At 47.7% G+C, this 15,292-nt stretch overlaps 1 protein-coding gene across 6 annotated transcripts in view; it reads left to right on the top strand.

Moving 5' to 3' along the window:
• The window catches only part of LOC110515873 (dmX-like protein 2), a 108,032-nt gene that overhangs the window by 77,501 nt on the left and 15,239 nt on the right, over positions 1-15,292 (top strand). For 5 of the 6 annotated variants that reach the window (XM_090222734.1, XM_090222731.1, XM_090222730.1 and 2 more), the window contains 5 exons: positions 522-587; positions 10,373-10,459; positions 11,729-11,850; positions 11,933-12,077; positions 14,806-14,866. In XM_090222734.1, the coding sequence (XP_090078860.1) occupies positions 522-587; positions 10,373-10,459; positions 11,729-11,850; positions 11,933-12,077; positions 14,806-14,866 (481 nt within the window). The remainder of the gene's footprint in view (positions 1-521; positions 588-10,372; positions 10,460-11,728; positions 11,851-11,932; positions 12,078-14,805; positions 14,867-15,292) is intronic. The other variant, XM_090222733.1, reaches the window with a different exon arrangement.

Here is a 15,292-nt window from a genome sequence, read left to right as displayed (position 1 = left end):
TCAAGAACAGAGAATTCTGTGATGTCTGCACACCATCACCACTACTATAATCACCTCTATTATTAGTATTATTCAAATGTTCATGATCATGTCTGAAGACATCTGCTAACACAGACAGTCATCTTATATGGTGCATCTCCTTTCTAAACGCAATTATAACCACATACATAGATCCTGCTTTGTTGAGATTTGAGTAGAAAGTTAAAGATGTGATTTCAAACTACCTTATACCTGACTTCCAGTAAGTAGACTCTTTAAGGTGTGTTTATTTTGACTTTGGTGTTGAGACTGTGCCCCAACCTCCCCTCCACCCACTGTCATTACATTGAGAGAGACCTCTGCTATCTCCCCAGCACTCCACTCTGTTACCATGTGATTGGACATTGTTTGGGTTGGGAGAAGCCTTTGCCTCATCCACGTATTGACACACTGACTGTGTGTGTGGCTGCGTGTATCTACCATCCAAACAACCCTGTCATTTTTGTTTTCTTCATTTTGTGTTTTGTGCATGTGTTGTGTAGTGTGTTGAAGGCTATATGGATCTCCTCAGCCCAAACTGTGTATCTGGAGCTCTCAGGTCCAACAAGGTAGTATCAAGGTGTCTGTCTGTACAGTATGAACTGGTACCTGCTCAGGGCTGTGTAAGTCTCTCTTCTAATCACTTGGCATGCTTCACCTCACCATTACTACTCACTAACCCAACACTACCAGGGTTTCCAGAGTTTCACCTCACCATTACTACTCACAAACCCAACACTACCAGGGTTTTCCAGAGCTTCACCTCACCATTACTACTCACTAACCCACCATGACCAGGGTTTTCCAGAGCTTCACCTCACCATTACTACTCACTAACCCAACACTACCAGGGTTTTCCAGAGCTTTACCTCACCATTACTACTCACAAACCCAACACTACCAGGGTTTTCCAGAGCTTCACCTCACCATTACTACTCACTAACCCACCATGACCAGGGTTTTCCAGAGCTTCACCTCACCATTACTACTCACTAACCCAACACTACCAGGGTTTTCCAGAGCTTTACCTCACCATTACTACTCACTAACCCAACACGACCAGGGTTTTCCAGAGCTTCACCTCACCATTACTACTCACTAACCCAACACGACCAGGGTTTTCCAGAGCTTCACCTCACCATTACTACTCACTAACCCAACACGACCAGGGTTTTCCAGAGCTTCTTCACCTCACCATTACTACTCACTAACCCAACACTACCAGGGTTTTCCAGAGCTTCACCTCACCATTACTACTCACTAACCCAACACGACCAGGGTTTTCCAGAGCTTCTTCACCTCACCATTACTACTCACTAACCCAACACGACCAGGGTTTTCCAGAGCTTCTTCACCTCACCATTACTACTCACTAACCCACCATGACCAGGGTTTTCCAGAGCTTCACTTCACCATTACTACTCACTAACCCAACACGACCAGGGTTTTCCAGAGCTTCACCTCACCATTACTACTCACTAACCCAACACGACCAGGGTTTTCCAGAGCTTCTTCACCTCACCATTACTACTCACTAACCCACCATGACCAGGGTTTTCCAGAGCTTCACCTCACCATTACTACTCACTAACCCACCATGACCAGGGTTTTCCAGAGCTTCACCTCACCATTACTACTCACTAACCCAACACGACCAGGGTTTTCCAGAGCTTCACCTCACCATTACTACTCACTAACCCAACACGACCAGGGTTTTCCAGAGCTTCACCTCACCATTACTACTCACTAACCCAACACGACCAGGGTTTTCCAGAGCTTCTTCACCTCACCATTACTACTCACTAACCCAACACTACCAGGGTTTTCCAGAGCTTCACCTCACCATTACTACTCACTAACCCAACACGACCAGGGTTTTCCAGAGCTTCTTCACCTCACCATTACTACTCACTAACCCAACACGACCAGGGTTTTCCAGAGCTTCTTCACCTCACCATTACTACTCACTAACCCACCATGACCAGGGTTTTCCAGAGCTTCACTTCACCATTACTACTCACTAACCCAACACGACCAGGGTTTTCCAGAGCTTCACCTCACCATTACTACTCACTAACCCAACACGACCAGGGTTTTCCAGAGCTTCTTCACCTCACCATTACTACTCACTAACCCACCATGACCAGGGTTTTCCAGAGCTTCACCTCACCATTACTACTCACTAACCCACCATGACCAGGGTTTTCCAGAGCTTCACCTCACCGTTACTACTCACTAACCCAACACAACCAGGGTTTTCCAGAGCTTCACCTCACCATTACTACTCACTAACCCAACACTACCAGGGTTTCCAGAGTTTCACCTCACCATTACTACTCACTAACCCACCATGACCAGGGTTTTCCAGAGCTTCACCTCACCATTACTACTCACTAACCCAACACGACCAGGGTTTTCCAGAGCTTCACCTCACCATTACTACTCACTAACCCAACACTACCAGGGTTTTCCAGAGCTTCTTCACCTCACCATTACTACTCACTAACCCAACACGACCAGGGTTTTCCAGAGCTTCACCTCACCATTACTACTCACTAACCCACCATGACCAGGGTTTTCCAGAGCTTCTTCACCTCACCATTACTACTCACTAACCCAACACGACCAGGGTTTTCCAGAGCTTCACCTCACCATTACTACTCACTAACCCACCATGACCAGGGTTTTCCAGAGCTTCACCTCACCATTACTACTCACTAACCCAACACGACCAGGGTTTTCCAGAGCTTCACCTCACCATTACTACTCACTAACCCACCATGACCAGGGTTTTCCAGAGCTTCACCTCACCATTACTACTCACTAACCCAACACGACCAGGGTTTTCCAGAGCTTCTTCACCTCACCATTACTACTCACTAACCCAACACTACCAGGGTTTTCCAGAGCTTCACCTCACCATTACTACTCACTAACCCAACACGACCAGGGTTTTCCAGAGCTTCTTCACCTCACCATTACTACTCACTAACCCAACACGACCAGGGTTTTCCAGAGCTTCTTCACCTCACCATTACTACTCACTAACCCACCATGACCAGGGTTTTCCAGAGCTTCACTTCACCATTACTACTCACTAACCCAACACGACCAGGGTTTTCCAGAGCTTCACCTCACCATTACTACTCACTAACCCAACACGACCAGGGTTTTCCAGAGCTTCTTCACCTCACCATTACTACTCACTAACCCACCATGACCAGGGTTTTCCAGAGCTTCACCTCACCATTACTACTCACTAACCCACCATGACCAGGGTTTTCCAGAGCTTCACCTCACCATTACTACTCACTAACCCAACACGACCAGGGTTTTCCAGAGCTTCACCTCACCATTACTACTCACTAACCCAACACGACCAGGGTTTTCCAGAGCTTCACCTCACCATTACTACTCACTAACCCAACACGACCAGGGTTTTCCAGAGCTTCTTCACCTCACCATTACTACTCACTAACCCAACACGACCAGGGTTTTCCAGAGCTTCACCTCACCATTACTACTCACTAACCCAACACTACCAGGGTTTTCCAGAGCTTCACCTCACCATTACTACTCACTAACCCACCATGACCAGGGTTTTCCAGAGCTTCACCTCACCATTACTACTCACTAACCCAACACGACCAGGGTTTTCCAGGGCTTCACCTCACCATTACTACTCACTAACCCAACACGACCAGGGTTTTCTAGAGCTTTACCTCACCATTACTACTCACTAACCCAACACGACCAGGGTTTTCCAGAGCTTCACCTCACCATTACTACTCACTAACCCAACACAACCAGGGTTTTCCAGAGCTTCACCTCACCATTACTACTCACTAACCCAACACTACCAGGGTTTCCAGAGTTTCACCTCACCATTACTACTCACTAACCCACCATGACCAGGGTTTTCCAGAGCTTCACGTCACCATTACTACTCACTAACCCAACACGACCAGGGTTTTCCAGAGCTTCACCTCACCATTACTACTCACTAACCCAACACTACCAGGGTTTTCCAGAGCTTCACCTCACCATTACTACTCACTAACCCACCATGACCAGGGTTTTCCAGAGCTTCACCTCACCATTACTACTCACTAACCCAACACGACCAGGGTTTTCCAGAGCTTCACCTCACCATTACTACTCACTAACCCAACACGACCAGGGTTTTCCAGAGCTTCACCTCACCATTACTACTCACTAACCCAACACGACCAGGGTTTTCCAGAGCTTCTTCACCTCACCATTACTACTCACTAACCCAACACTACCAGGGTTTTCCAGAGCTTCACCTCACCATTACTACTCACTAACCCAACACGACCAGGGTTTTCCAGAGCTTCTTCACCTCACCATTACTACTCACTAACCCAACACGACCAGGGTTTTCCAGAGCTTCTTCACCTCACCATTACTACTCACTAACCCACCATGACCAGGGTTTTCCAGAGCTTCACTTCACCATTACTACTCACTAACCCAACACGACCAGGGTTTTCCAGAGCTTCACCTCACCATTACTACTCACTAACCCAACACGACCAGGGTTTTCCAGAGCTTCTTCACCTCACCATTACTACTCACTAACCCACCATGACCAGGGTTTTCCAGAGCTTCACCTCACCATTACTACTCACTAACCCACCATGACCAGGGTTTTCCAGAGCTTCACCTCACCGTTACTACTCACTAACCCAACACAACCAGGGTTTTCCAGAGCTTCACCTCACCATTACTACTCACTAACCCAACACTACCAGGGTTTCCAGAGTTTCACCTCACCATTACTACTCACTAACCCACCATGACCAGGGTTTTCCAGAGCTTCACCTCACCATTACTACTCACTAACCCAACACGACCAGGGTTTTCCAGAGCTTCACCTCACCATTACTACTCACTAACCCAACACTACCAGGGTTTTCCAGAGCTTCTTCACCTCACCATTACTACTCACTAACCCAACACGACCAGGGTTTTCCAGAGCTTCACCTCACCATTACTACTCACTAACCCACCATGACCAGGGTTTTCCAGAGCTTCTTCACCTCACCATTACTACTCACTAACCCAACACGACCAGGGTTTTCCAGAGCTTCACCTCACCATTACTACTCACTAACCCACCATGACCAGGGTTTTCCAGAGCTTCACCTCACCATTACTACTCACTAACCCAACACGACCAGGGTTTTCCAGAGCTTCACCTCACCATTACTACTCACTAACCCACCATGACCAGGGTTTTCCAGAGCTTCACCTCACCATTACTACTCACTAACCCAACACGACCAGGGTTTTCCAGAGCTTCTTCACCTCACCATTACTACTCACTAACCCAACACTACCAGGGTTTTCCAGAGCTTCACCTCACCATTACTACTCACTAACCCAACACGACCAGGGTTTTCCAGAGCTTCTTCACCTCACCATTACTACTCACTAACCCAACACGACCAGGGTTTTCCAGAGCTTCTTCACCTCACCATTACTACTCACTAACCCACCATGACCAGGGTTTTCCAGAGCTTCACTTCACCATTACTACTCACTAACCCAACACGACCAGGGTTTTCCAGAGCTTCACCTCACCATTACTACTCACTAACCCAACACGACCAGGGTTTTCCAGAGCTTCTTCACCTCACCATTACTACTCACTAACCCACCATGACCAGGGTTTTCCAGAGCTTCACCTCACCATTACTACTCACTAACCCACCATGACCAGGGTTTTCCAGAGCTTCACCTCACCATTACTACTCACTAACCCAACACGACCAGGGTTTTCCAGAGCTTCACCTCACCATTACTACTCACTAACCCAACACGACCAGGGTTTTCCAGAGCTTCACCTCACCATTACTACTCACTAACCCAACACGACCAGGGTTTTCCAGAGCTTCTTCACCTCACCATTACTACTCACTAACCCAACACGACCAGGGTTTTCCAGAGCTTCACCTCACCATTACTACTCACTAACCCAACACTACCAGGGTTTTCCAGAGCTTCACCTCACCATTACTACTCACTAACCCACCATGACCAGGGTTTTCCAGAGCTTCACCTCACCATTACTACTCACTAACCCAACACGACCAGGGTTTTCCAGGGCTTCACCTCACCATTACTACTCACTAACCCAACACGACCAGGGTTTTCTAGAGCTTTACCTCACCATTACTACTCACTAACCCAACACGACCAGGGTTTTCCAGAGCTTCACCTCACCATTACTACTCACTAACCCAACACAACCAGGGTTTTCCAGAGCTTCACCTCACCATTACTACTCACTAACCCAACACTACCAGGGTTTCCAGAGTTTCACCTCACCATTACTACTCACTAACCCACCATGACCAGGGTTTTCCAGAGCTTCACGTCACCATTACTACTCACTAACCCAACACGACCAGGGTTTTCCAGAGCTTCACCTCACCATTACTACTCACTAACCCAACACTACCAGGGTTTTCCAGAGCTTTTTCACCTCACCATTACTACTCACTAACCCAACACGACCAGGGTTTTCCAGAGCTTCACCTCACCATTACTACTCACTAACCCACCATGACCAGGGTTTTCCAGAGCTTCTTCACCTCACCATTACTACTCACTAACCCAACACGACCAGGGTTTTCCAGAGCTTCACCTCACCATTACTACTCACTAACCCACCATGACCAGGGTTTTCCAGAGCTTCACCTCACCATTACTACTCACTAACCCAACACGACCAGGGTTTTCCAGAGCTTCACCTCACCATTACTACTCACTAACCCAACACGACCAGGGTTTTCCAGAGCTTCACCTCACCATTACTACTCACTAACCCACCATGACCAGGGTTTTCCAGAGCTTCACCTCACCATTACTACTCACTAACCCAACACGACCAGGGTTTTCCAGAGCTTCACCTCACCATTACTACTCACTAACCCACCATGACCATGGTTTTCCAGAGCTTCACCTCACCATTACTACTCACTAACCCAACACTACCAGGGTTTTCCAGAGCTTCACCTCACCATTACTACTCACTAACCCAACACTACCAGGGTTTTCCAGAGCTTCACCTCACCATTACTACGCACTAACCCAACACTACCAGGGTTTTCCAGAGCTTCACCTCACCATTACTACTCACTAACCCAACACGACCAGGGTTTTCCAGAGCTTCACCTCACCATTACTACTCACTAACCCAACACTACCAGGGTTTTCCAGAGCTTCACCTCACCATTACTACTCACTAACCCAACACGACCAGGGTTTTCCAGAGCTTCACCTCACCATTACTACTCACTAACCCAACACGACCAGGGTTTTCCAGAGCTTCACCTCACCATTACTACTCACTAACCCAACACGACAAGGGTTTTCCAGAGCTTCACCTCACCATTACTACTCACTAACCCAACACGACCAGGGTTTTCCAGAGCTTCTTCACCTCACCATTACTACTCACTAACCCAACACGACCAGGGTTTTCCAGAGCTTCACCTCACCATTACTACTCACTAACCCAACACGACCAGGGTTTTCCAGAGCTTCACCTCACCATTACTACTCACTAACCCAACACGACCAGGGTTTTCCAGAGCTTCACCTCACCATTACTACTCACTAACCCAACACTACCAGGGTTTTCCAGAAATCACATTTGTAATATTCCTGGAATCAGGAAGGAATAAGAATCCGTAATCCTTAAACCAGGATTTCTGAAAAATGTAAGAATTTGGGGAAAGTTAGCATAATTTTGCAACCTTACCTACTACCTAACCTCACTGTCACTAACCCACTAACTCATCACATCACCTCACCCCACTGACACGGTCTGTCACTAACCCACTACCTCATCACCTCACTGTCACTAACCCATTAACTCATCACATCACCTCACCCAAATGTCTGTCACTAACCTACCTCATCACATCACCCCACCCCACTGACAAGGTCTGTCACTAACCCACTATCTCATCACCTCAACCCACTGTCTTTCACTAACCCACTACCTCATCACCTCAACCCAATGTCTGTCACTAACCCACTACCTCATCACCTCAACCCACTGTCTGTCACTAACCCACTACCTCATTACATCACCTCACCACACTGACACGGTCTGTCTCTACCCCCACTAACACACTGACACGGTCTGTCTCTACCCCCACCAACACACTGACACGGTCTGTCTCTACCCCCACCAACACACGGTCTGTCTCTACCCCCACCAACACACGGTCTGTCTCTACCCCCACCAACACACGGTCTGTCTCTACCCCCACCAACACACGGTCTGTCTCTACCCCAACCAACACACGGTCTGTCTCTACCCCCACCAACACACGGTCTGTCTCTACCCCCACCGACACACGGTCTGTCTCTACCCCCACTAACACACGGTCTGTCTCTACCCCCACTAACACACGGTCTGTCTCTACCCCCACTGACACACGGTCTGTCTCTACCCCCACTGACACACGGTCTGTCTCTACCCCCACTGACGCACGGTCTGTCTCTACCCCCACTGACACACGGTCTGTCTCTACCCCCACTGACACACGGTCTGTCTCTACCCCCACTGACACACGGTCTGTCTCTACCCCCACTGACACACGGTCTGTCTCTACCCCCACTGACACACGGTCTGTCTCTACCCCCACTGACACACGGTCTGTCTCTACCCCCTCTGACACACGGTCTGTCTCTACCCCCACTGACACACGGTCTGTCTCTACGCCCACTGACACAGGGTCTGTCTCTACCCCCACTAACACACTGACACGGTCTGTCTCTACCCCCACTAACACACTGACACGGTCTGTCTCTACCCCCACTAACACGGTCTGTCTCTACCCCCACTAACACACTGACACGGTCTGTCTCTACCCCCACTAACACACTGACACGGTCTGTCTCTACCCACACTGACACACTGACACGGTCTGTCTCTACCCACACTGACACAGTCTGTCTCTACCCCCACTAACACACTGACACGGTCTGTCTCTACCCACACTGACACAGTCTGTCTCTACCCCCACTAACACACTGACACGGTCTGTCTCTACCCACACGGACACGGTCTGTCTCTACCCCCACTAACACACTGACACGGTCTGTCTCTACCCCCACTAACACACTGACACGGTCTGTCTCTACCCCCACCGACACACGGTCTGTCTCTACCCCCACTGACACACGGTCTGTCTCTACCCCCACTGACACACGGTCTGTCTCTACCCCCACTGACACACGGTCTGTCTCTACCCCCACTGACACACGGTCTGTCTCTACCCCCACTGACACACGGTCTGTCTCTACCCCCACTGACACACGGTCTGTCTCTACCCCCACTGACACACGGTCTGTCTCTACCCCCACTGACACACGGTCTGTCTCTACCCCCACTAACACACTGACACGGTCTGTCTCTACCCCCACTGACACACTGACATGGTCTGTCTCTACCCCCACTAACACACTGACACGGTCTGTCTCTACCCCCACTAACACACTGACACGGTCTGTCTCTACCCCCACTAACACACTGACACGGTCTGTCTCTACCCCCACTAACACACTGACACGGTCTGTCTCTACCCACACTGACACGGTCTGTCTCTACCCCCACTGACACACGGTCTGTCTCTACCCCCACTAACACACGGTCTGTCTCTACCCCCCACTAACACACGGTCTGTCTCTACCCCCCACTAACACACAGTCTGTCTCTACCCCCCACTAACACACGGTCTGTCTCTACCCCCCACTAACACACGGTCTGTCTCTACCCCCACTAACACACGGTCTGTCTCTCCCCCCACTAACACACGGTCTGTCTCTCCCCCCACTAACACACGGTCTGTCTCTCCCCCCACTAACACATGGTCTGTCTCTACCCCCACTAACACACAGTCTGTCTCTACCCCCACTGACACACGGTCTGTCTCTACCCCCACTAACACACGGTCTGTCTCTGTCTGGTCATTCCTTCTATAGCTGGGCCTAAAGTCTTTCATTCTTCTGCTGCTGGACCCATTCTTCATCTCTTCCTAAATACTATCATCCCCTCTGTAATGATGACTTATTCCAGCCCCTCTTCCAGCTCTGACAGAGAGGTGTCACGTGGACCTAACCTGCATGTTCTCTCTGAGTGCTCACTGTGTCACTGCTGTGTGTGGCTGTGTGTCAGTGTAGGGGTGTTGTGATAGCGTGTGGCTGTGTGTGTATGTAACAGGTGTCTATGCTAAGACATTGTGTGTCTGTGTACAGTATGTATGTACCAGGTGTACTAAATGATGGCGGGTGCTGTGATAATGTGTTCCAGGTGGAGGGAGACTTAGGCTACCCAGGAAGGAATGCTAAGATCATCCACAAGGAGTCTGACATCATCATGGCCTTCGCCATCAACAGGGTGAGAGACCTCTGCAGTGCACACAGACACCCACACACAAAGCTTTCCCATTTGATGAACATGGCACCTGAATGTCAAACTACGTCAGGTTTTAGAGTCCGACACCATAGAGATAAATGAGTAGAGTGGATTCCATTAGACTGGCCAATAAGGCCACCAGTTAACATATAACAGTCTAAGCCCTGTCTAATTTTATACTTTTTTTTACATCTATTTAATCCCTTATTTTTGTCACTAAACAGTCTCCATATATACTTCCATAAATGATTTTAAACTGGTACCGGGGGACCTTCAGACTGGACTTGTGAGACCTGTGGACGTCCTAGAGCAGAACAGCCCATGTATACGTGTTCCTGAGAGTCACCTTTACACAGATCAGTGTTTAGCCCAAACTGTTGGGACCCTACAGACAGAAGTTGGCAGATCGGCAGTATCGGCTTCAGACCAGTCCCAAGACGCTTGTGGGGGCCGTAGAGCAAAACGGAGAACACCATCGTGTTCCTGAGAGTCTCCTCCGTAAAGGGATTTTTGTCCAAACCGTTCCGTCGCTACAGACGATTTTGTGAGAGTACCGATTTTCTGATGTCTCATGGTCTGACAAACACTGCTCTAGCTCTGTCACCTTTCACCCCAAATGCGGAAGTGTTACATAGGCGGATGCGGTGGATTGAGACACATCCAATGCAAAAAAATGATATCTCTAACTTATACTGATGGATTTTTGTATTCTGCTAAATAGATTTCCACATGGGCGTGGACATCAGCCTTAGGGGGGTTAACACACACTTCACCACATCTAAATGTTTCTGTACGTTGGAATGTGGTATACATTTACTGGCCTCTTCTCTCCCCCCTCCCCCCTCCCTCCCTCCCCTCTCGTCTCCCCCCCCTCTTCTCTCCCCCCCTTCCCCTCTCGTCCCCCCCTCTTCTCCCCCCCTTCCCCTCTCGTCCCCCCCTCTTCTCCCCCCCTCCCCCCCTCTTCTCTCCCCCTCCCCCCCCCTCTTCTCTCCCCCTCCCTCTCTTCTCTCCCCCCTCCCCCTCTCATCCCCCCCTCTCTTCTCTCCCCCCCTCTTCTCTCCCTCCTTCCCTTATCCCCTCCTCCCCTCTCCCTCCCTCCCCCTCCCCTCTCTTCTCTCCCTCCCTCGTCCCCCCTCTTCTCTCCCTCCCCCCCTCTTCTCTCCCTCCTTCCCTTATCCCCTCCTCCCCTCTCCCTCCCTCCCTCCCCCCTCTCTCCTCCCCCTCCCTCCCCCCTCTCTCCTCCCCCTCCAGGCTAACACCAATGAGATAGTGCTGGCGTCCACTCACGACGTGCAGGAGGTTGATGTGTCTACTCTGTTAGCTGCTCAGCCCTACACCTGGATAGGAGAGGACTTTGACAAGGAGTCACACAGGTCAGTACACTGTTACACACACACATACACATACACATATACACATATACATACATTGTGTTATACTTCTTTCTCTCCTCAGTTCTGATGACGTGGACTACCGTTCTTCCCACACTAACGTTGCCCAGGCCTCCTCTACCCCGTCCCACTTCAACCCCAAAGACATGGCAGCCTCTGCATCCATGCCCTGGCTGGGGAGTGGGCAGACCAGCATGGGTGCTAGTGTGGTACGACACACAAACATCCTCCACTCACTCACACACTCACTCACACACACACAAAACATCCTCCACTCACTCACACACAAAACATCCTACACACACAAAACATCCTCCACTCACACACAAAACATCCTACACACACACAACATCCTCCACTCACTCACTCACACACACACATACACACACAAAACATCCTCCACTCACTCACACACACACATACACACACAAAACATCCTCCACTCACTCACACATTCATTCACACACATACACACACAAAACATCCTACACACACAAAACATCCTCCACTCACACACACACAGATGCATAGTATAATCACACACAGACACACACACACATACATACAGTGTGTGTATATAAATACACTACCGTTCAGAAGTTTGGGGTCACTTAAACATTTCCTTGTTTTTGAAAGAAAAGCACATTTTTTTTGTCCATTTAAAATAACATCAAATTGATCAGACATACAGTGTAGACATTGTTCATGTTGTAAATGACTATTGTAGCTGGAAACGGCTGATTTTTTAATGGAATATCTACATAGATGTACAGAGGCCCATTATCAGCAACCATCACTCCTGTGTTCCAATGCCACGTTGTGTTAGCTAATCCAAGTTTATCATGTTAAAATACTAATTGATCATTAGAAAACCCTTTTACAATTATGTTAGCACAGCTGAAAACTGTCTTGCTGATTAAAGAAGCAATACAACTGGCCTTCTTTAGACTAGTTGAGTATCAGGAGCATCAGCATTTGTGGGTTTGATTACAGGCTAAAAATGTCCAGAAACAAATAACTTTCTTCTGAAACTCGTCAGTATATTCTTGTTCTGAGAAATTCAGGCTATTCCGTGGGCCAGCATCCCGGAATCGCCTCTCCACTGTTGGCATTGAGACTGGTGTTTTGCTGGTACTATTTAATGAAGCTTCCAGTTGAGAACTTGTGTGGTGTCTGTTTCTCAAACTAGACACTTGAATGAACTTGTCCTCTTGCTCAGTTGTGCACCGGGGCCTCCCACTCCTCTTTCTATTCTGGTTAGGGCCAGTTTGCACGGTTCTGTGAAGGGAGTAGTACACAACATTGTATGAGATCTTCAGTTTCTTGGCAATTTCTCGCATGGAATAGCCTTCATTTCTCAGAACAAGAATAAACTGACGAGTTTCAGAAAAAAGTTATTTGTTTCTGGACATTTTTAGCCTGTAATCGAACCACTAATTCTGGATCTCCAGATACTCAACTAGTCTAAAGAAGGCCCGTTGTATTGCTTCTTTAATTAGAACAGTTTTCAGCTGTGCTAACATAATTGCAAAATGGTTTTCTAATGATCAATTAGCCTTTTAAAATTAGATTAGCTAACACAATGTGCCATTGGAACACAGGAGTGATGGTTGCTGATAATGGGTCTCTGTACGCCTATGTAGATATTCCATTAAAAATCAGACGTTTCCAGCTACAATAGTCATTTACAACATTAACAATGTCTACACTGTATTTCTGATCAATTTGATGTTATTTTAATGGACAACAAAATGTGCTTTTCTTTCAAAAACAAGGACATTTCTAAGTGACTCCAAACTTTTGACATTTCAGTTGAATGCATTCAGTTGGACAACTGACTAGGTAGAGTATCTCCTTTCCTACTTTCCATTTACTTGGACCTTGTCAGTGCAGTGTAGTCCAGTGAGAGAGGTAGTAGTCTGTACTGACCTGTAGAGGGACACAGTACTCAGGAGTCAAACCTCCGTCCCAGCCTGTCTGGCTCACAGCTCACCACTCTAAACTCAAGGTCCTGTCTGTTTATTATGAAAACCCCTTCCTATTGTCTCTCCCCACACTGCTCTGGTGTCATAGGAAATATGTGCAGCAGTACCTAGCAGAACTCATCAGAGTACTGTAAAACAGTACGGTTGAAAGCAAGCAGACAAACGTTCTTCTTTTAATGTCAGAAGTCATTGTCTCACCCTATTCCTCACTCGCTGTGTCTGAACCGAGGCCCGCTAGCTGGACCTAGTCAGTCCAGTGAATATGGACACTGCTTTATCTATCTCAGGCCAAACATACAGAGAGTTGAGGACTAAACAGGCTGGTAGATGAGTCTATGTTACCAGAGATAGGCAGTGTGTGTGTTTGTATGAGAGAGATGGGAGAGTATCAACACACAGATACCCAGCTCTCACAGCGTCTCCTCGGCTGCCCAAGGTACAGGCCTGCGTCACCGCATCAACACTTCTCAAATATGTCCCCATTCAAGTGATAATTCTTCATGCTACAGTCAATATGGAGTACCTTGTACCAGAAGTATAAATATGTCCTATTCTAGTGATAATTCTTCATGCTACAGTCAATATGGAGTACCTTGTACCAGAAGTATAAATATGTCCTATTCTAGGTGGTGAGTCTTGGTAAGGCCAGACTGTATGTGTAAAACAGGTCCCAGTTCAGATGATGAATCCCCTTTAGAGTGAAAGGTTGTAGAGTAGTTTTAATGAACTAAAAGAAAGACCTGCCCACTGCTCTGGCCAGTATCACTTCAGTTTATGAAGCTGACGTATCGGCATGTTGGCCTTCATCAGAGCTGTTTCAGTTCAAAGAAATGTCCTAGTTGACTACTGAAGTCCGTAGTGTAGGGCATCACTGTGTATTGACTGAATTTTTTAAAGACTGAGGTTTCAAATGAAGTTTGATGTATTAGGTTATTTGAATGTTGTTTTTCAGATTATGAAGAGGAACCTGAACAATGTGAAGAGAATGACCTCCCACCCCATATTCCAGTACTGTAGGTACCATCTAATGTATACAGTACCATATACCACTACTAGGTTATATACAGTATGCCACTACTAGGTAATATACAGTATACCACTACTAGGTTATATACAGAGGAACCTGAACAATGTGAAGAGAATGACCTCCCACCCCATATTCCAGTACTGTAGGTACCATCTAATGTATACAGTACCATATACCACTACTAGGTTATATACAGAGGAACCTGAACAATGTGAAGAGAATGACCTCCCACCCCATATTCCAGTACTGTAGGTACCATCTAATGTATACAGTACCATATACCACTACTAGGTTATATACAGTATACCACTACTAGGTTGTATACAGTATACCACTACTAGGTTATATACAGTATACCACTACTTGGTTATATACAGTATACCACTACTAGGTTATATACAGAGGAACCTGA

Source organism: Oncorhynchus mykiss, chromosome 26, assembly GCF_057628025.1.
Source record: "Oncorhynchus mykiss isolate SJ-2025 chromosome 26, ASM5762802v1, whole genome shotgun sequence".
Lineage (NCBI taxonomy): Eukaryota > Metazoa > Chordata > Actinopteri > Salmoniformes > Salmonidae > Oncorhynchus > Oncorhynchus mykiss.
The sequence above is the reverse complement of the archived record's forward strand: the minus strand, read 5'-3'. Positions and strand labels throughout refer to the sequence as shown.